General features: G+C 36.2%; 1 protein-coding gene across 3 annotated transcripts; it reads left to right on the top strand.

The window, feature by feature from the left end:
- LOC122020164 (protein ALWAYS EARLY 2-like) lies at positions 1-27341 on the top strand. Of its 3 annotated transcripts, none has more exons than XM_042577948.1 (20): positions 1-209; positions 1559-1675; positions 5364-5496; positions 5625-5687; positions 6806-6883; positions 8109-8298; positions 9566-9849; positions 9929-10280; positions 11145-11228; positions 12783-13069; positions 13199-13255; positions 13642-13959; positions 14041-14219; positions 14285-14567; positions 15911-16147; positions 16229-16393; positions 24977-25117; positions 25203-25418; positions 25671-25934; positions 26956-27341. In XM_042577948.1, exons 2-20 carry the CDS (start codon positions 1644-1646, stop codon positions 27151-27153), a joined length of 3561 nt encoding a protein of 1186 aa, XP_042433882.1. In that variant the 5' UTR covers positions 1-209; positions 1559-1643; the 3' UTR covers positions 27154-27341. The 3 variants fall into 3 exon arrangements, with proteins under 3 accessions (XP_042433882.1, XP_042433881.1, XP_042433883.1); XM_042577947.1 differs by having other exon boundaries at positions 2-209; positions 5398-5496; XM_042577949.1 differs by lacking the exons at positions 1-209; positions 1559-1675; positions 5364-5496; ... (1 more) ...; positions 6806-6883; positions 8109-8298 and adding an exon at positions 8580-8651.
- Positions 27342-27499: the final 158 nt, after the last annotated feature.

Raw genomic sequence — 27499 nt, 5'->3', positions numbered from 1 at the left:
TTCTCCTTCCCCCTCCTTCCCTCCCCATCGCCCCTCTCCCACCCGCCGATTCCACGGAACAGAAACGAATCGAAAGAGAAGGAAAAAGGAGGCGCTTCTCCCCTCCCGCATCCTCCTCGCCGTCGCGGCTGCCCCGCCCGGCGGTCGGAGAAGGCGCTTCGTTGGGCCACCGATCCCTCGGAAGCTCCCTGCGCCGCCTCTCTTTCCAGGTGCGTCCAACGGTTTTCTCGAATTTGGCCGTCTCTCGATCTCGTGACTGCTGTCGAAGTAGTTGGAAGTGTAGGCAGAGGTGCCTCCGCCGATCTCATCCTTCGTACGCCCTCACTTCTGATCGCATCGCTGAGGTCCTAATTGGTGCCCTACTCGTCTGTTGTTCCTTTCCCCAAACTTCGTTCGATGTTCTTGCTCGCCACTAGTGACCCAAAATTTTGTTTTAATTTGAAAAATATTCTATTTCTCGTAGTGGCTATTTTCGTTTTATACGATTCTAATTTCTCTGGAAATTGTTCTGATAGATCAACGTGACGAAGTTTTGCTCTGAGGTTTTGGATGTTTCGGTTAGAGGAACTGAAGTAGCCGAACCCTTTTCATATGTTCCATACAACCTTGTCTAATTTCTGTTGATGGTGTTCCCGAGCTATTCTTGTGGCATTGCTGGTATTTTAGTTTGATTATGGTTCTCGATGTTGTCGGTGGCATAGTTTGTCGATGTCCTGAAATTTTATTTTTTTCTCTATTTTATCACATTTACCTTGATGGCCCAAATACATCTATCATTTCTTTTCGCTCTTCAATCAGTCTTGGATTGATGAATCCGATTCTATTCATATGTTAAACTGGCCTCTTTAGACATCCTTGACAAAAGGTTTTTGGTTATTGTCACATAGGTAAGTTGACCTACTCCTCCAATTATTCACCTCATTATCCAGCAGTTTCCTTAATCTGAGCCCAGTTTAATTAGAAGCTGTTTTCAGTTTAAAATGCCAGCCTGATATTTTAAATGGAACTTTGTCTACTCTTGGATTATGTACATAAAAATGAACAGGATGTTGTGAATAAGGTTCGGTACTTGCCCGATATGAGTTTGTTTATTATTTTTTTTATAAGTATAAAGTGTACAAAATAAACAAGTTTGAACACCAGGGAACTCATTTCATCAGTATTCATTAACAAAGCTCGTGAGCACTTTATAAGCTTATGTATAACTTGTCTAAATCTTAATTATGACCTTTTTTATTTTTTTTCAAACAAATAAAATGCTCTATAAATTTCTATCAATTTTAATTTATTTATAATATGTTAAAAGTGTAAAAAGATATAAGTGTCTTGAACGAGATCTATATTTTAACAAAATTATGAGGTTAATAATCTCTTCTTAAGCTCAATAGAGAGCTTGAGCTTGGCTCAAGCTTGGTAAAGTTTTTAATGAAGAAGCTTGAACAAGCTCGATAAGAAAATGAATAAGCTTGAATACATATAAGCTCTTGACTTGACTTATTTACCCCCTAATAAAAGCATGTTAGATGAACCTGATTGAATTATCCACTGTGATGCTCAGGCACAATTTTCAATGGCTTCAACTAGAAAATCGAGAAATGTGAACCGACGGTTTAGTAAAGATTTTGAAGAGTGGCCTGAGAAGGATGAGACACTTCTTAAGCAAAGCCGACCACGGGTAAGTTCTTTCCCTTTTTTTGTTCGACAACTCATTGTTTGGTTCAAAAAAACTTTGCTTCATCAAGCCAACTGCTGCGATACTATCTTTTCAAATGATTGCACTCAAAATGCTACTTCGGATGCTTTTGTAAATATAAAAGAAAAACTGGAGCAAGTTATAGAAATGGAATGTGAAGTTGTGAACCAATATGATTAGCCTAATATCATGGCAATTACTGAAAAATCTTATTTCATTTACAAAGTCACTGAAAAATCTTATTTTATCCCTTTATTTGAGTTACATGGTTCTTATTTTACTTGCAAGTGCCAAGTGCATATCTCTTTAGGGAACCTACTCCAAGGGACTTCAAAATTACTTCTTTCACATGTTAAGAGCAACTGAGCAAGACTAGTTCGTTCTCTTCTAGACAGTCTCTTGGAAAGCTTTCCTATATTTTCATGTCCTGTAAATAAAATGGTTCCTGATAATTGTATCATTTTGTGTGAAAAATCATCATGGATCACTGGATTTCATGTTAGAGTTGGAAAACTTAATTTTAACATATAGGAGGCATTCATGTTGCTTGAATCTGAGACCAATTAGTTGAAATTATAGTATTACAATTTAGATTAATGACATTAGCGAAACTGAGTCGATGCAATTGAATGGACACATTTTGCAACCAGAGCATATGAGGAAGCACTTGAATTCTACCAACTCCCACAATATCACCCCTCATCCCTTCAAGTTGGTTGTGGTGGGTGTTGGAGTGTATACTGAAAGCCTAAGCTTTGTAAACATTCATTATGAATAAAGAATCACATTTGGTCAAATTGTCTACATTTAGTTGTAGTTGTTCAATTAATTTATACTGTAGATAACATAGTATGTGGTGCCACATGCAGAAGATGATGTTATTAGTACCTTATAAATTATAAACAGTAGCTCACGACCAAAATGGAAAGGAACAAATCATTAGAAGGTCGTAGTGTAATTAAGTATCAGTTTATCTTGACTGTATAATTACACTAGTACACTTAGAGTGTAATGAGTAGGACCATTTGAGGTCGTTTCTTTTATACTGACTTTATAAAGAAACAAAGATCTCGGTTATTATGGAAGTGTGTGCTCTTAATCCTAATATAATAACAAGCACATATATTTGATATTTATTTCTTTAATTTATCAATGGGTGAGATTTAGTTCGATGAATCAATAAGCCCGATAAGTTGGGAAATGATATCACTTATAGTGTGTTGTTGATTATAGAAGGAAACGTGTCTAGAGATACTAGGTTGATAATGTCCTCAAGAGGAGCTCGTGAGGATTGTTATGTTAAACCCTGCAGTGGATTCGACACGATGATAAGGTTGAGTGGTACTACTCTTGACTAAGATATTAATTAAACGAGTTGTGAACTCACTTAATTAGTGGACATTCGATATCTTAAACACGGAGACTAGACACTCATAATAAGAAGGAGCCCAAAATGTAATTTGGGATTGGTGCGGTAGTTCAATAATAGTTCTCTAGTGGAATGAATTATTATCGATAAAATTAAGTTGTGTGTTCGGGGCGAACACGGGATGCTTAATTTTATCGGGAGACCAAAACCAATTCCTCCTCTCGGTCCCTATCGTAGCCTCTTATTTATAGAGTTCTATACCCACCTATACCCACTTTCTATACCCACCTAATAGGGTCAAGCTAGCTTGGGAACCAAGCTAGGGCCTACCTAGGTATAAAATTTGAACCCAAGCTAGAGGGGCCGGCCATATTAAATTAAAAGGATTTTAATTTTAATTTTATTATGGAAGATATAATTTATTAAAGAGAATTAAAATTAAAATATCTCTCTTGAAAAGATCTAAAAGATTAAAGAAAGAGATTAGATCTCTTTCCTTATTTAGATCGGTGAGATATTTTATTTTCTCTTTAAAAATTATTCACATGTTGTTAAATTAAAATTATAGAAATTTCTTTTATCAACCATGAAGAGATTTTCAAGAGAATTTTATTTTAAAATTTCCGGAAACAAATTAGGAAGTTTTAATTTGTTGATTAAAACTTGTCTAATTTATTTCTTTTGATGTGGCCGGCCAATATTGTTTTAATTGGAAATTTTATTTTATTTTTCTCAATTAAATCATGTCAAGGAAATTAAGGAAATTTTATTGTAATTAAATTTCCTAATTTGCTAAGCTAAGGAATATAAAAGAATGGGTGAGGGTGCCTTCATGAGACACAACCTCTATTATTTCTCTCCCTCTTTTGTTCCTTGTTGTGCGGGCCATCATCCTCTCCCTCTCTTCCTCTTGTGGTGGCCGAACCTCTCTCTCCCCTTGGAGCTCTTGTGGTGGCCGGATACTACTTGGAGAAGAAGAAGAAGGAGAGAAAGCTAGCATCTCTTGGAGCTTGGTTGATGTTTTGATCTTCTTCCTTGGTGAAGCTTCCTTGTTGTGGCCGAATCTAGCCAGGAGGAGAAGAAGGTGGTTGGTGGTTTCTCATCTCGGAAGATCGTTGCCCACACAACGTCCGAGGTTAGAAGAGGAATACGGTAGAAGATCAAGAGGTCTTTCTAGAAGGTATAACTAGTAGTTTTTCCTTTTCCGCATCATACTAGTTATTTATGGAAATAATACCAAATACAAGAGGCTTACGTTCTAGTATTTCGAATATGTTTTTCGAAGTTGTGTTCTTTTGTTTTATTTTTCCTTGTGATTTGATTGTTCTTTTCGGTTAACCTAAAGTTATTTTAGGAAATTAAATATTAGATTTCTATAAAAGGTTTTGTCTAGTCGGTAGTGGTTGCTCCCATATCCAAGAAGGCCATGTGCCTCGCCACGTCAGTACTGGGAACCAATTATGGAAATTAATATTTAATGGAATTAATAACTTAAGGTGATTTGGGTCGAACGTGTTAAGTTCCGTAGGAGATCCAAGTCAAAACCTAAAAGAACAAATAGATTAAGTTTTGGATCAAACGTGATAAGTTCCGCAGGCGATCCAAAATTTAATTTAAAAGAACACATGGTAGCTAGGAAAAGGTTCAGACCTTTGTACAAAATTTTTGTACAGTGGAACCTCTAGGCTTTCCGAGTAGCAACCAACAGTGGGCAAATAAATTAGGTTTGTGCTGATGAAGTTTTTATACTATCCTTCTCAGTGAATATTATAGCCTTTAGTTTCCTCTTGCTATCACTTCAGGCATCAAAGATACCATTGGCCACCCATTTCTAGGAAGGTGCTTGAGTTGAGAGTGTTCTATGTTATGGAGGAATCAAAATCAAAGTTGAGAGGCACTGTTGGAAGTGGAAACAAATTTTCATGGGTCAGGCTTCCCTGCCAGATCTATGTTGCATGAAATAGCAAAGGCGTCAGTGGGTTACAATTATGAATGTTATGGGAAATGGAGAAGGCTACTAAGTAATTGAGGAATATTCTATTCATCCCGTACGAGTCTCAGTTGTAGACTGTAATTTCTAGCAAAACATCAACTATTTCTATTTTTTTAAATAATAATGTTATGGGAAATGGAGATTTCTATTACAAATTTCAGAAATGCTGAATTTTTTGGCAACTCTGTTTGCAATTAATATAATTAGGCACAATTGTTTTAATATCAGTTTTTGTTTTTTGTTTTTTTTGCTTACATGAGTAATATGTAATGCAAAAAATGAAATGTGCTCCTCAAAATTTATGCCAGTTATCAATATTATCATCTGGCATCTGAAATGCAGAAGAGGAAGTTGTCTGATATGCTTGGTTCTCGGTGGAGCAAAGATGAACTTGAACATTTCTATGAAAATTACCGCAAGTATGGGAAAGATTGGAAAAAGGTATGCTTTTTTCCCCTCTCTGAAAAAAAAGTAGAATTGTAATATCATGGGATTGTGATTATCTGAGTTATGATCTCCTTAGATAGTTAAAGTGTGAATGGTTTATATCTCATTTTTTTGATTTCCAGGTCGCTGGCACCTTACGTAACAGAACATCAGATATGACAGAAGCTCTTTACAACATGAACAAAGTAATGCTTCTTGATTTCCTCTTGCTAAAATTGAAAATCCATCTCAATTTTGCACTTCTGTACAATATTTTGCATGCTGAATTTTTCCAACCCCTTAGTCTGTTGGTGTCATTTTTCGTCTATTGTAATTGATTTTCTTGATTTAAGGCACCATTCAGGGGAGAACCAACATAGTATATTTAGGGCTTGCTTTGGTTTCCTAATTTACTCCCTTCCAATAGTGTGGGGCAGTTTTGGGGCGCATCAGGTGATGAATTTCCCCATTTTGCAGAACATAGTATATTTAGGGTGTAGTCTCATTGTTATTGTCTTCTTCACATCCATCTAAACATGAAATTTGGTGTCACACAAGATAAACAAGTTTCTGTTTATCTATCTCAGGCAGCCAAGAGAATTTGGATCCATTTTGACTTCAGTACTGAACTTTCTTTAAGGGACAAAGATCTAAAAAATTATTTTTATTTGTTTTACTAAAATCTAATTATTAGAATTCTTGTCAGTTTAAGAAAAAGAAAAATCAAGTTGTATGGTTGTGCAGAGCAAGATTAAGTACATTGAATCCAACTCTTGTATTTGTTTTTCTAATCTGCTCATGCTTTTGAGGTTCCTTGACACACTGATCTTTTAGTTTTCTGCAATAACTGTGAAAGAAAAAAAACTTAACATCACTCTTATCAGATTTAAAATTTAATAATAAAACTGGTGGAAATTGACCTGAGTATGAAGTTGAAACTAAATTCATTTCAGTGGGCATCTTCCATGCCTGTATCCGTTTTTTCTAGATATTCGACAACTTTTCAGGTTGGTTAGACCTCATAGCACAATTTATCTCTATTGTTCTTATTGAAAACTCAATGCACAAGATGCTTCTGCTCTCTCCATCAATTTTTGCAGGAGAATGCAGGCTATAAACAGCCAATTTTTCAGAAAAAGTGTTTTCTCTTCTTTTTTGTTTAAAAATATTAAGCAGCCAATGCCTTTTGCTGGAGTCAACTACTTATTTATTTTGTTGAAGAGCAATTGATATTCATTTTTGCTATTGTATTTTTTTGATTATGTGTAAAGACAGTGCACAACATGGTTATGCTGGTGAATCTTTAACATTTATTATGGATCAGGCATATTTGTCACTTCCAGAAGGAACAGCAACTGCAGCTGGATTAATTGCAATGATGATTGATCACTACAACAATCTGGTAAGATTCAAAAATTGGTCATGTAATCTTAAATTTGCTGGTAAATTGAGACTGATTTTGTAGGTGATGCTCCCTGGAATTTGTAAACCTGACTGAAGAAGTAACATAACATCCTATTATATTTCAACGTGATGACTAGATACAGAATCTTTAGAATTAAATGTTTTGATCATTCTCTTTCTTAATGTAATGACTGTTAACATTGATCATTTAACTAATTAGCTAATCATCCACAATCTTTCTTGAAATAAAAAAGGCGTAGCTGGTGTACAAAGCTCCTGCCAATGCGGGGTCCCGGGGAAGGGTTGGACCACATTGGGTCAATTGTACGCAGCCTTACCTTGCATTTTGCAAAAGGCTGATTCCGCCATTCGAACCCGTGATCTCAAGGTCACATGGAAACAACTTTACCGTTGCGCTAAGACCCCCATTCGAACTATCTTACTTGAAATATAATCAACAAATTGGTAAAGAACTATTATCTACATTCTTTTATTCATCAGCAGTTGCTTTCATGGGTCAATGTCTAGAAGTGGTATGCTTCTAGCTAAACTCTAGAATCATTGTTCATCCTGGAATACCAGTGATTTTGTTTTTTCAACGACAGATTTTATTTCCTAAAAGATAAGACTGCAATCCTTTCCTGCAACCAGACTACACATAGATGGTTTTCTCCTTTTTCCCTACATAAGACTTTTGAATCATATTCTTGGATTTTTAATAGCCTTATAATTCTTCAATGATAAAACAGTGATCTTGAAAGTGATTTTCTATAGAAATTTTGTTCATAATTGTCATCTTTATCTCCTAACTATTCTCTCTTGAAAGTTGGAACACCTTATATTATTATTATTATTTTGATTTGTAAAGGTGGAAAAGTGGGACCTGGAGGATGTGAGATTCATAATATATATATATATATATATCTCTGTGTCTCGAGTTTTGTTACTTTTTTCTTGTTGCTTAATGAAATATGCTTTGTATTCTTCTTGTCCTGTTTTCTTGTTCGCTATGCAATTAGAATATTGTTATCCTTCCTGTTTGGTTGCTTCCATGATTTTCTTAACTTATAAGTCGTTCTTACTGCTAAGAATCAGTTAATCATTTGTGGATTCTGACAGCTTTTCTTATGACTTCTAAGTTCTTGAAGTTTGCTCTTTTGAACCCACCCACATTCAGTTTGTTGGTATCTAATTATCTAAAGCTGATAATCATCAATGAGCAGGAAGGAAGCCATAGTGATCGGGAAAGTAATGATGTAGCAAGAACATCTCAAAAGCCTCAGAAGCGTGGCCGGGGGAAATTTCAGCTTAGCTCCAAAGGTTCTGATGGATACTCTCCTGATAGGTTGCAAAATCAATCAGGGTCATCAAGATACGGATGCCTATCTTTGCTGAAGAAGAAACGTTCTGGAGGTAAATGTCATGCTTTTGAAATGGTTATATATTATCTCACTGTGCTTTTTTTTCCCACCATGTGGCCAGAAGCAATTTAATTGAATTGAAGTTTCAGCATGCTGCTTTCCCCTCAAAAAGATAGTTGAGTGAGTAAATATTTGCCAAGGTTTTCCTAACCAGGAATTTTACTCCCTCCAGTCATCTCTGAAATTCTTATCCACTGACTGAGTGGTTGTTGCTTTCATTTTTCTTTAAACTTTAATGGTGTTGTTGTTCTTCCTTTTCTTCTGTTGCAAGAATTCACAAGCACTCAGGCGGTGATGAGTGTTTCTTATTTGCTTTATTGGTGGTGCAATACCAAACTCTCAGGGGTTGGTCTCTACCTTGCATTCATTTTTCTGTTGCAAGAACCTTGGATGCTAGCACCTAGGGCGTTAATTATCTGATTTATTTTATCTGAGGGCTGTGTGAGAGTAGGTATTTAGTGTCAAGTATAACCCTTCTTCAAATTGAGATAGGAGGGGGAGTGGGGTGGGGGGGATCTTTGTTTAACTTGGCTTGTGCTTCTTGTTTGTCAATGCATTTTGTAGAAGATAGAGTTGTGAAGGAAGAAGAGTGGAGGACTGGGGTTCTCGAGTGTTCAATGGAGATTTTCTATATAGAGACTGGCATGCTGAATAGCGTTGTCTTGCACCCTTGATAGCGGTCTTTCTTACTTTTTTCATTTTAATAAATTTGGAAAAAAATTGAAGCCAAATGTTCTTGTTCTTAGTATACATTTTCTCCATCTGTGAGCTAGAACATAACTGAAATTCATAATAAATTCAAAAATTGACACATTATGGATTGAAACTTGTCTAACCTAAACTTATCAAGTATAATGTAATTGAATAATTTGGCTTTGCTTAATGTTCCAAAATTTTTGCTCTTATGTTTCTTTTATTAAATTTACCACTATCACAAATAGGTGTTTTGGGGTCTCAGCGCTTTCTTCATAAATATGGGCATATCAGAAATTATCCTTCTGAACGTACTAAATAAGGTTTTCTTTATTATATCCCATGGATTATGGCACCCAAAACAAATGTTTCTATCATGGAACACTTGATGAAAATTGTACCCTTGAGGAAGCTTCTATAAACAGAAACTCACTTGTGATGCAGCAGCTTTCTTGTTTTCTACCTTGTGCTTGATTTTTCATGTCATTATGTGTGGTTGATTCCTTTCAATATTCATATGGTCTTTTTTCCCATCTGATGAATTAAATTGATTTGAAATATTGTAGATCTGTTTTCTGCAAATCAGCCTCGAGCTGTTGGAAAAAGGACTCCTCGTTTCCCTGTTTCAAATCTGTACAACAAAGATGATAAGGAAAGACCAACATATATGAGTAAACAGTCTTCGATGACAGCAGTTGATTCTGTTGATGATGAAGGTGCTCATGTTGCAGCCATGGCTTTGACAGAGGTTCTGCAAAGAGGAGGCTATGGCTCACCACAAGTTTCTCTAACACCTGGAAGGAGGATCAACCATTCAAATTGTTCTATTATTAAAAGTAGTGAACAAAGGGTAGTTGTGTGTGCTTGTATTATCCATCTTGTTGCTTTAGTTTCTATGTATGTTGAACCGTTTTCCTTTATGATTCTAGAGTGCTGAAATGGAGACAGACAGGTCAAAATTAATCAATGCTCAAACGGATGGTGATTTTCATGAAGCTAGTTTAGGTAGTAGGGAAGCTGAGAATTTGTATTTTACTAGAGACGAAAAAGAAGGTGAAGGAGCAGTTGAAGCTCCAAGAAGGTTGAAGAAGCATCAAGGAAAAGGACCGAGAAACCTAGACACTGAAAACTTTCAAATCGATGATGATAGGGAAGCGTGCAGTGGTACTGAAGAAGGATCAAGTGTCAAAAAAATTAAAAATGAACAAGACATTGAGATTAGAGACAGTAAATCCAGTCATGGATCTTCGAAGAAAAGAAGCCGGCAACTCTTTTTTGGAGGTTTGGTTCAAACTACCCTTGTTTATCTCTCTATTCTGTGATTATTGTTAGATACAGTTGTTATTTTCTTTAGTTGGGCTCATGAGTCTGAGCATTTTTGAAATTAACATCGACATGGGCATTTTCTAGGTTGACATAGTAGAAATTGGAACCAATATGTTGTACTTTGTATTTTGATTATTGTTGTACTGATGCACTTGCTAAAATAAAGTGAATATTAAGATATATATGTTGATATGATTAAATTGGTTTGAATATGAATGGTAAAATAGTTTTGCAAATAGCTCACCAAATGAACAAGATTTGTGTAACCAACCCCAAAATGTTGGAACAAACACGGTATCATGATAGTGATGAATCAAAATGGTGCTGATGATTATGATACATGCATGGCTACCTTCCTCACCCAAGAATGTCTTTAATGTTTGCTTGATACTTCTTCCATGCATGGAAGTCTGGGTCCATTCCTGACTTAAATGTATGCCATTTACTGATTAGAACCCATGTTGAGTGATAGTGTTAAATCAATAGTACGAGAGTTCTTGCATTTTTTATGACAATTTCCTCTGGATGGGTCAGCAGCAGAGAGTATTACATGGTCTTTTCTAAATGAAGCTGACAGAATATTGAGAAAATACATTTTTTCCATATTGCAAACTCGATCAATTTTTTTTTGGTTTGAATGTTTATTTTTAAAGTAAACCTAGATTTCATGCTACAAAGTCATCAAGTAAAATCCTTTTGTTGCTATGGGTATGGTAGCCATCCCATTATTTCAGTTCCTGTTTTTTCTCCAAATTTCTTATCATTTGATGCTTTGCTAATTAGACGTGGAAAATTCACCCAAATGGTTTTTGTTAGCAGATGAGAACACTGCCCTCGATGCTTTGCAGACACTAGCAGATTTGTCTGTTAACATTTTGCTGCCATCATCTGTTGTTCAGGCTGGTTAGTTTCGAAACTTTCTCACCCTCTTTATTTTCTCTCTATCAAACTGCATGATCACCTTAACAATTTAATATACTATGCTCAAATTAGTTGAAAATAATTATCTATAGAATGAATTGAACAAGGTTCAAACTCTTGAGTCATGCCGGTGTTTCTTTGATTGGAGCAATACTGTTTTGGTACCGCGCTGGTGATTTTGATACCATGCCAGTGTTCCGACATTCAAATCTAGACTGCTGTGTGCTTCTAGGGATATGGGATATGGGCAAATATTTAAGTTATCCAATAGTAGTATTTGACAATCCATTCAAAGAAAGATGGAGGACATGATTCGTTTTAGGTAGGCTGGCTGTGTCTCTAGGTCCAAGTGGTCCGTGGCCAAAAGGCACTTCATAATGCTATAAGGCATCTTCTCTATGGAAGATATAGAAGGGGAAAAGAATAATATAAGTGCACCTTCTGTTATATCTTGGTGGTCTTGTGAGTTATGAAAGAGGCCAGGGCATGTAGATGGGAAGTTTTCCATGAATTGGGTCAAGGTTTGAAATTTTGTTCCTAACTAGGCTCTCAGTTTCCAACTAAAACTAGATGTTTCAATGTTGTGCTGACACACAATGTTAAAGACACCAACTAGAGGAAGGAATTGGTTCAGAGGAAAGAGGAAGAAGATTGGAGGAGAAAAAAGAAAGAACTCTAACCTCATTGTGTGGTTGTCACAGAGCTTGTGTCATCATCTCGTGTTGTAGTGGTTATCATCGTCGCACCTGCCCAATGGTTGAGTGGCTTTGTCACTTGGACAACAAAAGCCTTAAGTGGCTTCATCTCAGATATTGAAAGCTTCGAACAGCTTCATCTTCAATAGAAGAAGCCTTGAGTGGCTTCATATTTGCTGTGGTTCATCTTGTAAAGTGGAAGCATCGAGCAACTTTGTCTTCTCAGACAATGAAAGCCTCATGTGGCTTTATCGTCTCACAATGCTTGTAGAAGCTTCATTAGATGAGTCTACTCTTCTTTAAAGTTTATGCATAATCCATTAATATAGAAAAAAGGGGTAGGCAATTTTGAATCACCCAATTCAATCCAAATGGTCTTAGTAGAAGATGATGCCCAAACAGCTATATTGGATGGATTAGATACCATTAGGGATGGTGTCATCCACAATGTCATGAAGTAGGGTCCATTTAGGTAAATGTTAACACTGAGCTGACATGGGACGATAACAACTTTTAGTCCTTGCTCATTCGGTTCTTACCAATTCTTGATTTCTGATATTATAAGCTTTCTAAGTATAATATTAAACATGGTGACCCATCCTTTTAGTGTCCTGCTTTGCACACACATGAAATCTTGCATCTGGCCCATACTGAATTAGTCTAATCTAATCCAAATGTATGTATACCTATATATCTAGGAGGATTCATCTGTTCTATGTTTCTTGTGTGTTGTCTTTGATTTCATTTTCATTACCGGAGCATTATGTTTCTTGTGTGTTGTCTTTGATTTCATTTCCATTACCGGAGCATTATGCTTCTTGTGCTATCTTGTCATGTGTAGAATCATCAGCCAGGGTCAAAGAAGAACAAAAAAATATGGATATGGATGTGAAGCCTAATATATCTGAATCATTATCCTTAAATTGCCCTAGAGATAAGACTAAAGTTTTGGGAAAAAGGGAGCGACGGAATCCTTCAAGTGTTGGTTCTGATATGCTTTCCAGGAAAAGCTCTAAAGCTGTGAAGGGCTCACAGCTTGATGCAAAAGCTATTGCTGACATGAATCTTCAAGCCCAACAATGCATAGATCTGACAGAGAAAAGAAAAACAAAAATGTTTTCTTCAAAAGTATGAGATCTGTCATCATTTAAGTATTTTCAGCTTCATCTGATATATGCAGTTATAGTAGTTTTTTTTAAAGTTCCAATTTGATGCAGAAGTTGTTATTCTCTTCCCCTGTTTATTTATTGTTCACAGATTCTACGCATGGACTTCTTCAATGATCCTCATAAAAGTGAATCACAGAGGATGGAGGTAATTTATGTTTTGTCAGTTTTTATATTTTATTTGAGGCAAAAGATTATCCAATAATTATAAATTAAGCAATATATGCACACAAGGGCAGCCTTTCCTTGAAATTCTAATATTTTGGCCGTTGATACCATTTTACTAAAGCTTTAAAGATTTCATATTTTGTGGCTTCAGCAACATACGTTATATATCACCTGTATAATCATTATCATTGTCATCATCCTTCATCAAAAAAAAAAAAAAAAAATCATTGTCATCATCAAAGAGCCATGTTTTTCACAATTATTTGAGGTTGACTACATGGATCTTATCTCTTCCCTGACTCCCCTGACATATTTTTGTTGAAATTGTATGATTTTTATTCATACTGTTATATTCATGTTCATTAGGCTTCTGCTGAAGAAGGAAAAAGATTCACTGCTAAGGGTAAACGAGCAAGTCAAGTTACTCCATTGGTTAGGCAAGACAAGTTTGTTAAAGCACCAGAGAATTCTTCTCCTGTTGATGCTGGAAGAACAGCTATACACTCAAGTGAAACAACTGTTCATGTTGGCACTGAAAATCAAGGTAAACTGCTTGCCTCAAATAGAAATCGTCGCAAAATAAGCCTGATAAAGGCATTGGACTGGAAGGACTTTAAACCTAGCAGCGTATCTGATCATCCTGATAGACTCTCTCATTCGATCAGCAGCACATTTGAGCTTAAGGTGCTTGTATACTCGTGTGGTCAATATTTTCTTTAGAAAAATATCACAACTACTAATAATGTTCTATTCACTTCATTTCAGGGAAAACTTTCTCATTGTCTGTCATCTAAACTGCTTCGTAGATGGTGTATGTTTGAGTGGTTTTACAGTGCCATTGACTATCCATGGTTTGCTAAAAGTGAGTTTGTGGAGTATTTGAATCATGTGAGGTTAGGACACATACCTAGGCTAACTCGTGTGGAGTGGGGTGTCATACGAAGGTATGTCTTAAACTAAAACTCTTAATTTGACTTGCAGTCTATAACCTTGTTGGTTCCAATTTCAGTTCTCTTGGAAAACCACGGCGATTCTCTAAACAATTTTTGAAGGAAGAAAGAGAGAAGGTTGAGCAGTATAGAGAATCAGTTAGGACACACTATGCTGAACTTCGTGCTGGCCTTAGAGAAGGTCTTCCACCAGACCTAGCTCGCCCTTTATCAGTCGGCCAAAGGGTCATCGCTTGTCACCCTAAAACAAGAGAACTTCATGATGGAAGTGTTTTGACTGCTGACCGTAGTAGATGCAGGGTTCAATTTGATCGTCCTGAATTAGGGGTTGAGTTTGTTATGGTAATCCTTTACTTCACTGTATTTTCTATTGGTTAATTAATATTGATTATCTAGTCTGTTTTGACAGATTGTCAAATTGTTTTCTTTACTTTTACTGTGATTGGCTTGCATTATGAACTATATAAATTGTAAAATTATTTATTGATTACTGCAAAATAACTTTCCAGTTTCCTGTTTTGACAGCTTAAACTGATGGATAAGGTTCTTTTGCTTCTGAAAACTATTGCGTTGAGTCTTTTCATCCTGTTATTAAACATTCTCGAAGTTGGTAGTAGGTGAATTAATATAACTATACATACATTATTATTTACAACTATTTGCTATTTACTCACAAATCTCAAATAAAGATGTCAATTCACTATCTTGCTGTATCAGAGCATCATAGAACATCATATGTTTGTGATTTGTATTGTTCCAGTCAAGCACTATATGGCATTTACCACTCTAGTGTAACCTGTGGTTAATTCATTGCAAGTGACTATCAGCCACATTTCATCTACGTCTAGCTCAACATCAGTTTCAAGGCAATACTCACCAGTTGACCTCATCTTTTATCCCTTTCAATTGTCTTAATTGAATGAATTTTCTCCCTTGTACATGTTAATTCTTTTTCCTCTCAATTTCTTTTTTTTCCCATTGGTTCTGTCATTATTTATCTAATTGTTTCATTAAGAATATTCTGTGCGATATAGCTGTTAGATCTGTACCTTTTCCTCACACAAGTTGATATATGTTTTCAATGAGAATTATTATTTTTTAGAACTTTATTTGAGATGGCTGTGTGATTTGTGCTTGGTATCAGAAATTGGTTGCTTCACTAACCTCAGGCTCATAGTCTACTGCTCAACCATTACAGCACCAAATTATTAGCTATGAGTTTCTGAGAAGTTTAATTATTAGCTACAACATTCACTAGCTGATAACAGTTATAAGAATCGATCCTGTATAGGAGATGTATAGGAGATAATTATATAATTATCTATCAATAACTCATCATTACAAATCATTAAATCACTCATCACTAGAATTCTTGCTTTCCTTATTCTTCATTGTATTGGGCTACATGCTAGTTTGATCAAATCACTTTTGTGACTAATATTAACTCAAGCTATTTGATTTGGGTACATATCTGAATATTATTGACCTGCCTAGATGCCTTATGTGGTTAGATACCGAGCATTATTTTATATCGAGTATGCAACATGGTCTTTTCATCCATATATTTAATTGGCTGCATGCTGTTTTTATTTAAAATTTTCTTCTCAAATGATTTGACTCTTTATCCACAATAGGGATAATCCTGACTCTTGAATGTCATGCATTTATTATTACTTATTTTTCAGGATATTGACTGCATGCCACTGAATCCCTTTGAAAACATTCCTGAAGCATTGAGAAGGAATATTGGTCTCGGCAGACACAGCAACAGTTTGAAGGATTTAAAACTAGAAGATTGCACCAAGGATTGGCGAATTGGAAATTCTATGAGACTTACTCCGAATGAGAGTTTTGACATTGGTGGTGGGAGTTCCCCTACTACTACTAGTTATCAAATGAATACATTAATGAAACATGCCAAGGTTACTCCTTTTCACTGTATAGTATAATCTGAAGCATTCTAGGAGGCTAGTGAGTCATGTGATACAATGAACTTTTGGCAGGGGGACACATTAGATGCCATTGTGCAAGCTAAAGCTACGGTAAATCAAGCTGCTGTTGCAGCACAGCAGGCAATGTATAATCAACCCTGTTCTCTATCACAAATTCAGGAGAGAGAAGCTGATATAAGAGCTCTTGCTGAGTTATCACGTGCTCTTGATAAAAAGGTAATGTTTGCATGTTTGTCCAGTCCAATAATATAATTTCTATAATGACCTCTCATTATATTCTAAATGTGAAGACACTGTTGAGTACTTTGAGTCATCACCAAGCAACTAATTTTGGTTGAATCAAACATAGTTTTATAGTTTGCATCAAGGTTTAAAATTTCGAACCGTGCCGAGGTTTCGGTCTCAAACCGGAACGATACAGTTTTGATATCGTATCGTACCGTGCCGATACAGTTTCGGTATTTTTTTATTTATCTATAGTAATTGTAAGATAAATATGTTTATGGTGTATATAAAAATAAATTGTATATTGATTTATTATAAGTTCTCAACTATTGAATAATTTAATATTGTTAGAAAAAATAATTAAAAATAGTTTTATTTAAATAGAATTGATATATCAATAATTTAAATTAAAATGGAAGTATCTATAATAATAATAATAATAATAATAAGTATATAAATTAATACAAGATATTACTTTATATTAATAATAATTATATAAATTAATTATTTATTCATTTAATTAATTATTAATTAAATAATATATATTTTAAATAGCAAAAAAATATCAAGTAAAAAAATCTAAAAAAAATATCAGAATATAAATATAATTTATGAGAATTCTTTTAAAAAAAATTAGATTTTTAAAATTTTTTTTAGAATTTTTAATTTTTTTAAAAAAATTTAAATGAAATTTAAAATAATAAAGAAAATATTAGAATATAAATAAGAATTATTATATTTTTTAAAAATTTTTAATTAAATTTACAATATTATTTTTTTCAGAATATTAATTAATAAAATTTATTAAATTTATTTTAATTTTAAATACATTTTTTATATATTTTATTAGGATAATTTAATTAGGGTTTATAAAAGTCTCTTCGAAATAACCCACGCCCTCCTTAGGAATTGTTTAATTTAATTAATTAAATAAAATAAATATTAAAAAAAAAAGAAAAAAAATCGTGCGTACGCGAGATTGCCCGCGATCTTGTGGGCGGTGTCCGGCGGCGCCAGAAGGGTCGCCGGAAGAGTCCGGCGACGCCGAGACGCCACCGGAGGCGTCCCGCGTCTCCTCCGGCGCCGACGGAGGCGTCCCGCGTCTCCTCCGACGCTGCCGAGACGGGGACACCTCCCGTGCCGGTTTCGGCCGCTCGGCGGAACGGTAAAAACCGCCCGTGCCGGGTGGCATGGAACGACATTTCATACACTGGTTTGCATGTTTTTTGCTGCAATCAATGATTCCTTAGATGCTAAGATGCATTGAAGTAGGGATGATGTTGTATGTGTTGCTTGGCCTATATGAGGTTCCTGTCCAGTAATCACTGCAGTAGCAATGATTATTTCTCCTCCCAACACTTGTCTTGGGCATTTTTCTGCATTGTCCATCTCTAATCAAAACACACCAGGCTCCTCTCGTCTCCATTCATCCTTCCTTTCATTCTAATACCTCTAAACTCTCTAAACGATGACATGAAGAGTTCAGTTAATGAGATTTTGAAGCATCTTGCTATTTTGCTATGTTGAATTTGAAGGTTGTCGCAATAATACAAAAATGGTCCAGAAATTGTGGGACGATATATCTTGTAGTCGTGACATGACTGGTGCTAATGAAGTGGCTCGACTATTGTACCAACATTGGGTAAAGGTGTGAGTGTTTGAGTTGTCTCATCACAAGGTAATCTTTGTTTCTTTCCTTTCATGGGACAAAGGTATCTTATAAATATTGTTGTTGACATCAACATGATAGGCTTTCCAAACCATGCTAGTGACGTTGGACAAGATAACGATTATCCTGCGGACTACCGAGAAAGGAAGATTGAGGAGAAAATAAGAAGAAGATCCTCCTAAAACGAAGAGAAATACACTATTCTCTGAGATTTACCACAATAAGAAATTTTTATTATGAATAAAGGACAATTCCTTAATATCTAAATACGACTCTTATATAAACCACAACCTAAGATCCAAATAAAGGAAAGAAATTATAATTAACATATTTTAATTTCAATCTAGTAAAGAAAGGAAATAAATTTTTTACTCGAAAAGGAAAACGCATAACTGAACGATCTTAATTCAAAACAGAATGCGGATCAAGACAAATCCTCTCCTACAAATACCTGAAATACTAAAATTATCCTAAATACCCTAAAAACAAAAATTACCAAAAATAGCAAAAAGGCTCTGAAAAGGTTTTAAACGGTGAAATTTGGAGCCAAAATTTGGTGGTTACGATTTTATCGGTAACAAACGTAGGTTTTTCAAATTTTGTACGTCTGATAGAGCCCTATTTCGAGTCCCGAGTCAAAATTTATGTCCTTTTAAAATTTAAAGGGTTATATTGGGCTTCATCATGGGTTGGGCTTGCATCAGTCTCGCCGGGTTGAAAATAACTCACCCTCGAGTTCATATTAGCTTCATTAGCATCCGTTGAATAAGGAGTTAAGTGCTTCATATTGAAGACATCGAAAGTCTTCAGATGACTAGAAAGGCGTAACTTGTAGATATTGTCGTTAATCTTTTGTAATATCTCACATGATCCGATTTTCCGATCCTTTAGCTTGTTATACTCTACAGGGAAAGATTGCGAGTAAATACAACCCAGATAAAATTTCCAGTCTCAAAAAATATATGTCGACGATGACTATCGACCCGAGCCGTATACTTGGTATTTTCACCTGCTCATGAATACCTTAAAGATGCTCTGCCATTTCATTCGCTTTAGGACTAATTCGCCCTACATGTGGAATAGGGGCTAAGTCCAGAACCCCCAATGAATTCCGCCTATAGATAATCTCAAAAGGACTTAATCTTGTGGTCCTGTTTCTCAATCTGTTGTAGGCAAATTCTGCTTGAGGTAATACCAATTGACTTTGATTTGGTTCAGGCATCTCAAAAGATTGCCCAAACTCTGATTCACCATCTCAGTTTGTCCATTTGTTTGAGGGTGGTAGGCATTGCTAAAGTTCAACCGTGTGTCCAATTTTCCCCATAAGCTCTTCCAGAAGTGACTAATGAACTTGATATCTCGATCTAAAGTCATGAACTGAGGAACACCATGTAAACACACGATCTCCTTGAAATAAAGATGGGCAATCTGGGAAGCATCCATAGTCTTCCTGCAAGCTACGAAATGTGCCATCTTTGAGAATCTGTCAACCACAACAAGAACTGAATCTGAGGTTCATTGGGTGCGGGGTAATCCCAACACAAAATCCATACTGACATCGAATTAAGGAATTTCAGGAACAGGTAGGGGAGTGTACAAGCCTGCATTTGTGAGAACCCCTTCGACCTCTAGCATATAGAACATCGGTCAACCAAGTGAGCCATATTGTTGGTCAACTTGGGCCAATAGAAATTGGCAGAGATGAGGGTCAACGTCTTATCACGTTTGAAGTTCCCCTCATTATGAAGCTCGCTCATAATCTGTTGCCTTAAAGAGCAGTCTGAAATGCACAATTGCAACCCACGAAACAGATAACCATTATGCAAAATAAAATTATGTCAGTGACCATCATGTACCTCCTGGAATATTCTTCCGAATGATGGGTTAGTTGTATACATATTTGGAAAAATCTCAAAGCCTGCAATACTAGTACTTATGGTGGTGAGTAATGAAGAATGCCGACTCAGGGCATCTGTGACATGGTTCAGACTTCCAGCTTGGTGCCTTAGCGTAAAAGTAAACTCTTGTAAGTAAGCCATCCACTTGGCATGTCGCCTGCTCAGCTTGTGTTGACCATTAATGTACTTTAATGCTTTATGATCATTGAACAGGATGAACTCCTTCTATATTAGGTAGTGTCACCAATGCTTTAAGGATTGCACAATGACATAAAACTCCAAGTCGTAGGTAGAATAATTTTTTTAGATCCGGAGAGCTTCTAAGAAAACAACTGGTCGCCCAAATTGACTCAGAATACCTCCTATACCTATGTCGGATGTGCATTATAGTTGACCTCGAATAATTTGTCAAAATCATGAAGGGCCAGAACTGGTGCTTTGGTCATCCTCTGTTTGACCAATTGAAAGTTAGCCTCTACTTCTTAAGATCAATTGAAATCCCTTCCCTTGAGACACTCAGTGATAGGAGCAATCAGAGTGCTGAAATTGCTGATAAATCGATGGTAGAAAGAAGCCAAGGCATGAAAACTTCTCATATCATGCAAAGTCCTCTGTTGAGGCCACTCCAAGACTGCATCTATCTTTGTTTGATCTGCGTGTACACCATCAGTAGATACAATAAAGCTGAGAAAGTTACAGATGTAGTAAAGAAATAACACTCCTTGTTTACAAATAAGCACTCTGTTTCAGCTTTTCGCACATGTTAGACCGTAAACAAGGATGTCGTCAAAGTATACCACCACAAACTTTCCATAACGGCCCGCAAGATCTGATGCATAAACCTCATGAAGGTGTTGGGCGCATTGGACAGTCCAAAAGATATGACCATCTACTTATATATCCCATGTTGAGTCTTGCATGTTGTCTTTCATTCATCACCAGACCTTATTCTGATCCGATATTTGCTTTTAAGGTCAATTTTTGAGAAAACCTTAGAACTGAATAGTTGATCTAACATGTCGTCAAAGTGGGGAATTGGAAACCGGTACTTCACTATAATCTTGTAATCATGTTAATGATGCTACTATCAACACATATACGCCACAAGCTATCCTTTTTCAACACTAGTAGGGCAGGAACTATATAGGGGCTCATGCTCTCTCAGATGTTTCCTTTTTCCGGCAACTCCACCTAATGTTGTAATTCTTTAGCTTCCTTAGGGCTAAGGCGATAAGTTGGCCGATTAGGCAAACTCGACCTCGGAATAAGGTCAATCTGATGTTGGACATCTCGCATAAGTGGTAGCCTAGAAGGAAGATCCTCTAGCATCAACTCATCAAAATCCACTAGTAGCTGTTGTACTTCGGCTGGTATGCATCCATGGAAGGAGCAACGCTCTGGCATGTAGCAAAGCATATACAACTCTATGCTCCACTTCATCTAAAAACTTGGTTATAGAAAACAGATTAGTATTTTTAGCTATCGGAATTGGAGTAGTTCCTTTACACCGCGGCGCCAACAAATTTTGTTTTTCCGTTGATGTGAAAGGTATATGTATTCTTCCACCCATCATGAACAACATTATGATTATACTGCCAAGGTCGCCTCAACAATACATGACACATATCCATGGCCACCACATCACACCTTTAAAAAGCACTATTAAAATATTTGTCAATGGAAAAGGAAACGTGCTATCATCGGTCTACTATTACCTCTCTTTATTCATCCAGGATAAAGGCATCGATGGTCTACTATTACCTCACTTTCATTATTAAGCCAGGATAACTTGTAGGGTTTAGGATGACAATCTATCTTCATTTGTAATTTCCGAACAGCCTCAGCGGATATTATGTTCTCACAACTGCTGTTGTCGATGATCATCTTGCAGATTTTATCTGTGATGGTGCAGGTAGTGTGAAAAATATTAGTTCTCAACCAATCATCTCCCGAATCATCTTTGGGAGTTAGCAAACTCTTACAAATGACCAAAGTCTTATGACCATCACTATAAATCACTTCGTCAGATGCATCATACATTGGATCGCCAATTGTTGTTGTATCTTCTATCACATCTTCCTCGATCGACAAGTTTTTTTCCCTTCGGATCAGTAAAAGAGGCTTCCAACATTGGTGCTCCATATGTCACTATTCACTATATTGATAACATTTGATAGGGGTCTTAAAGTAAATTTGTGGCGACCACTGCAGTGGCCGTTGCGATGGCTGTTGTGATGGTTGCTGCTATGAAGGACGAGAATTTTGAGAGCGAGCTGGCCGATTGTTCTGGTCGCTTCTCCCTGCTTGTTTCCAATTTTGTTTCTTTTCAGTCACCAATGCACGCTGAAAGGCCTCTAACACCGTCGAAAATAAATGAAGTTTGAGGCATCTTGCAAGGCTAAGCGCAGACCCCCCAAGTAATGTGCCACCTTCTGCTCCTCCGTTTTGGATAGATCGTTTCGGTCCACCAGCTGGAAAAACTCATCTGTATATTCATCGACTGATCTTGCACCCGTCTCAATGAGTGAAGTCACTAGAATAGAGTTTGGGTGTAAGCGAAAGGAAGGAAGTGTTCTTTAATTTTTTCCTTTATATTCTCCCAGTCTGTTATTTGGGATTTACCTTGTTTGTCTTGAGAGCACCGCATCTGTTTCCACCATGCTGATGCTCCCCTGTTGAGTCTGATGACAATTAACTTCACCTTCATTCGATCTAGAACTTGCTTGTAGTCGAAGATCCGCTCTACTTCGTTGATCTAGTCAATCAAGTCCTCTGCTCGCAACGAACCAGAAAATTCGGGGAGATCTTGAAATCCGAAGTCTTCGGCAGGCTCCTCTTGCCCATGGCATTCCTAAGGTGTATTCTGTCGATGATATTGGTTCTCGAAGAAAGACTCGGATCCATGATTAGAAATCTCACGATCACCGAAATCCTATGCCGCTAGACGCTGGGTTAACTCTATAACTTGCCTCCGTAAATCCTTAATCACCATTATGTTCTGGACATTATGACCACTGTGCTTGGCTTCCTCCATCGAAGCCTGCGACCGCGACTACGACCATGACGACCCGCCATTGGATCTGACGATGACCTTCACATGACTCTGATAACAATGACGCGGGGTAGGATAGCGATTATCCCACGGGCTGCTGAGAAAGGAAGATTGAGGAGAAAACCTAAAACGAAGAGAAATATGTCGTTCTCTAAGTTTTACCACAATAAGAATTTTTTATTATGAATAAAGGATAATTTCTCAACATCTAAGCATGACTCGTATATAGACTATAACCTATGACCCAAAATAAGGAAAGAATTACAATTAACAGATCTTAATTCTAATCATGTAAAGAAAGGAAAAAGATCTTTTACCCGAAAAGGAAAGTACATAACTGAACGATCTTAACTCAAAATAGGACGTGGATCAAGACAAATTATCTCCTACAAATATAAGGAATACCAAAATTATCCTAAATCCTCTAAAAACGAAAATTACCAAAAATAGAAAAAAAAACTCTAAAAAGGGTTTAAACGATGGAATTTGGGGCCAAAACTTGACGGTTACCGTTTCACTAGTAACAAACGTAGGTTTTCGAATTCTACACGCGTCGCCACCGACAGAGTTTGATTCCGAGACCCAAGTCAAATGTTATGCCCTTTTGAAATTTGAAGTGTCATATTGGGCTTCATCATAGGTTGGGTCTGCATCAGCTAGCAAGCAATCCTCTTCATTGAAACCCTGCCTAATAGTAAATAGTATAATAGTGTAGCAAGCTATTCAATATTCAAAAATCCATTCATGGTTTCCTACACCCAATTTTGTTTTGTATGAAGTCGTTGGTATGTATCTAGACAAACAAGTATTAGAGATCAAGATATATCTTTTTTGTGCAAGAAGTAATAAGACTATATAGGTTTCATCATTCAAAAGTCCAGTCATGGTATCCTACCCCCAATTTTGTTTTATAAAATATTTGGTAATGTATCTAGACAAACGAGTAGAAGTGATGGATCTTTTTTGTGCAAAAAGCAATAGGGACTATATAGGTTGCATCATTCTACAATAGCCAGCCAATATCAATACGGATAAGCTTCATCAACTTTCTACTTTAGTATAATAGTAAGGTGAAATTTCACAAGCTTATAGGTTCAATTGCAGAATATGCTGATGCTTACATATAGGGCTTAATAAATAGTTTAGTGTGAGAATTGGTGAAGAACACAGTGCATAGTACAAACAGTCACTGACAATGATGCTAAGTGCCAACTTCAAGAAAGCTTAGAAGCTACTAGAGTAAGAGCATCACACAACATTGATCTAATGCTGATGAAGTTTGAGAAATTTGATATTGTAAAGAAGGTAGTGAAAATGAGACAATTGTTGACTAATTCCTCTATAACCTTATGGATTAATGGGAAAACTGGTTTGATGGGGGATCCTACGACCTTGAGGTATTGGGTTTCTAAATTTTCTCTTATTAAAGTCATTGTCCTAGAAAAGGTCATATTAAAGGCATATTTACTTCAAAGGATTGGGATACTTCTTGATATGTTAGCATCATTTTAGTGTACGGATACCAAAAAGATTGTTTATCTATTGGTTGAAATTTCATGCCATGCCACTCAATGTGGCAGAAAATTTCTATTCTGGTATTGAAACCCAATATTGGTTTGGATTAGTCATTTTTTCTGTGTTGTGTGTCTCATATTGTGCCAACAATAGACATGCTTTGACAAACCACAGTGTGAAGATGAATTGAAATGAATTTAATGGTAATTTAGATGTTTGTTATATTTTTATATTTATTTCTTCAATTAGAGAGTATTAATTCAAATTATATACATCTAACAACAGTGAAGTTGAATAATTACATTGGATTGCAAAGTTTCAATGCGATTCTGGCTTGTAAGCTTTCACCATTCCTGTACTAGAAGGTCATCAAGTCCATGTTCTTAATGTATCCTAGCTTTTAGTAATTATGTAGTTAATGTGTTCTGATGCATTTACAGGAAGCTCTTTTGAAGGAATTGAGGAATATGAACGAAGAAGTATCTGAAAAGCAACAGGATGGTGATACCATAAAAGATCTGGAGCATTTCAGAAGGCAGTATGCCATGGTGCTTGTTCAGCTACGTGATGCTAATGATCAGGTCTGATTTTTGCAAAATTTTAACCAATTAGCATGTTGATTCAGGGAATTTCTTCAAACTAAATCCTGGCAGTTTTGGGCTTTAGGTTGCTGCTGCTCTGCTCTCTCTAAGACAGCGTAACACGTACCATGGTAACTCAACACCTTCATGGAATAGGCCATCAGAAAATTTTGAAGTTCTTGGACTTCCAGAAACGTTCAACTCATCTGCTCTTCTCAATCTGGAATTTGGATCTAATGTAGTGGAAATTGTTGAAACTTCAAAGCGAAAAGCAAGGGCAATGGTTGATGCAGCAGTCAAGGTATTTTGATGCTTTAACATGTCAATGTTCCTTCATTACTCCTTTTACTGCCAAATAACATGGCTTCATTACATACATTATTATCCACTGTCCAACTTCATTGGAAGTATTTATCTGTGGCCTAGTACTAGTTTCCCCTTTCAAGTTTCTATTGATAGCTGCTAGTTTCCCCTCTCAAGTTTCAATTTCTTCTTTTATGTTCTGTGTATTTGACTATAGACCAATTCTTCTTATTTTTGATTTGTTTGTCAGGCAATGTGCACACTTAAGGAAGGAGAAGATGCCTTTAATAAAATTGGGGTGGCTTTAGATTTAGCAAATAATTCTGTTTCTAGTAAAGGAGTGGCACAAGGGCCTCCTAATTCTGGACATGGCAATACAGCAAATCCAGAGCACACAGGAAGGATATTTGATTCAGCAACAGTTAGTCCAAAGTCTAATAATCCATCTGATGCTGATCTTCAAATTCCTTCTGAGCTAATATCATCATGTGTATCTACCTTGCTTATGATTCAGGTAAATTTTGTTGGCAGTATCTAAAAGATATTGCCTTTTTAGTATTACCACTTGTTCACCTAGATTGTAGAATATATCGTGTTCACCTTATGCAAGCAAAGCGAAAAAAAATATACCCTTTTTGAAAGAATAAATCTGCATGATACAATTTTCAAGTTTCTTTCATTTCTAGTTTAGGATAATTTTATTATTCTTACTTTGATTGTTTCTAGCAAATTCAGTTGATTTTAAAACAAGTTCTGGGAGATTGGTTTATTTTAAGATATCTAAAAGATCACCTCCCGTTGTTTTATTCATTGAATCTTTAATGATAAATTTTCCTCCCCTACTATTCTATTCTTTCTTGAGAAGTCACTGATTGAGGTATGCACTCATTTGATATTGCTGACAAATGTACTTGGTTCCTGCTCGTATTGAATTAAGTTATATCAGTGCCCAACTTCAATCTTCCACCTCACAACCACACTCCATCCTTCTCTCCACTCAAACTCATCTAACTGTAAAACTGTTACTCCTCTCACTTCTCCCATTTCACTCATGACATTGTTTGCCTCGTCTCCCACTGTGTGCGTTGACTCGGTCCATCATTCTTTCCTCCCTTAAACTGTGATTCTCCCTTCCATATGACCCAGTTGGAGCCTTTTTCTGCCCTACCTCTCGACACATCTGAATAAACAAAAAACTCATCTAATCCTGCCCTCGTAATTTTGAGAATATTTAACCCTCAGTTGATCATATGATCACTCATTTATGCAACAATCATATGACAATCCACACCGTCATCAAAATATTTCCTTGTATTAAACTTGATAGCACCACCCTCAACATTAATATTTCACAGACCTAGCAAAATTGTGTAGACAATTGATAAGAAACACAACAGTGAACACTTTTTGAAGCAAACCCATAGTTTTTGCTAAATTTTCATACCACACTCAACTATTAAATATTTTCTTCTCCCCTTCAAAATAAACATTCTCCTATTGATTTTCATAATGCTTAATCTGGATCGATTGTGCAGGTCTGCACAGAGAGACAGTATCCACCTTCTGAGATTACGCAGATTCTTGATTCTGCTCTCGCAAGTTTGCAACCATGTTCTCCACATAACCTTCCAATCTACAGGGAAATTGAGACTTGCATGGGTATTATTAAAAACCAAATGTTGGCTTTGATACCAACCCCAAGTAATATTGCCCCAGAAATTTCCACAGCTTAGAAGTTTCTCACTTCTGCCTGTTTCCCATTTGTGTAGCTAAGCAAAATGATTTAATTTTTGCTTGTTCATGTTTCTCATTTCCTTTTTTCTTCTTAATTGTTTCTCAAGCAAACAAATTTTCTTTACCTGATTGGTTGGGTACTCAAGTTGATTCATCTTATTTATAAATATGCTTCATAATTTTCTTCTGTCTAAACTAGCAAATAATCCAGTTTTCCAATTTATTGTATATCAATTTTTTTTTTGTTGTCAATTGATCATGAATTATATATTTTATTGTGATTTATGAAAGATTAGGTCAGGAGGGTTTAAATCTTCTGAGCTTACATTTGATTAACACACATAA

The sequence above is a fragment of the Zingiber officinale genome, chromosome 9A (genome assembly GCF_018446385.1).
Source record: "Zingiber officinale cultivar Zhangliang chromosome 9A, Zo_v1.1, whole genome shotgun sequence".
NCBI lineage: Eukaryota > Viridiplantae > Streptophyta > Magnoliopsida > Zingiberales > Zingiberaceae > Zingiber > Zingiber officinale.
Note: the sequence above shows the minus strand (reverse complement) of the source record. Positions and strands in the feature narration are given on the sequence as shown.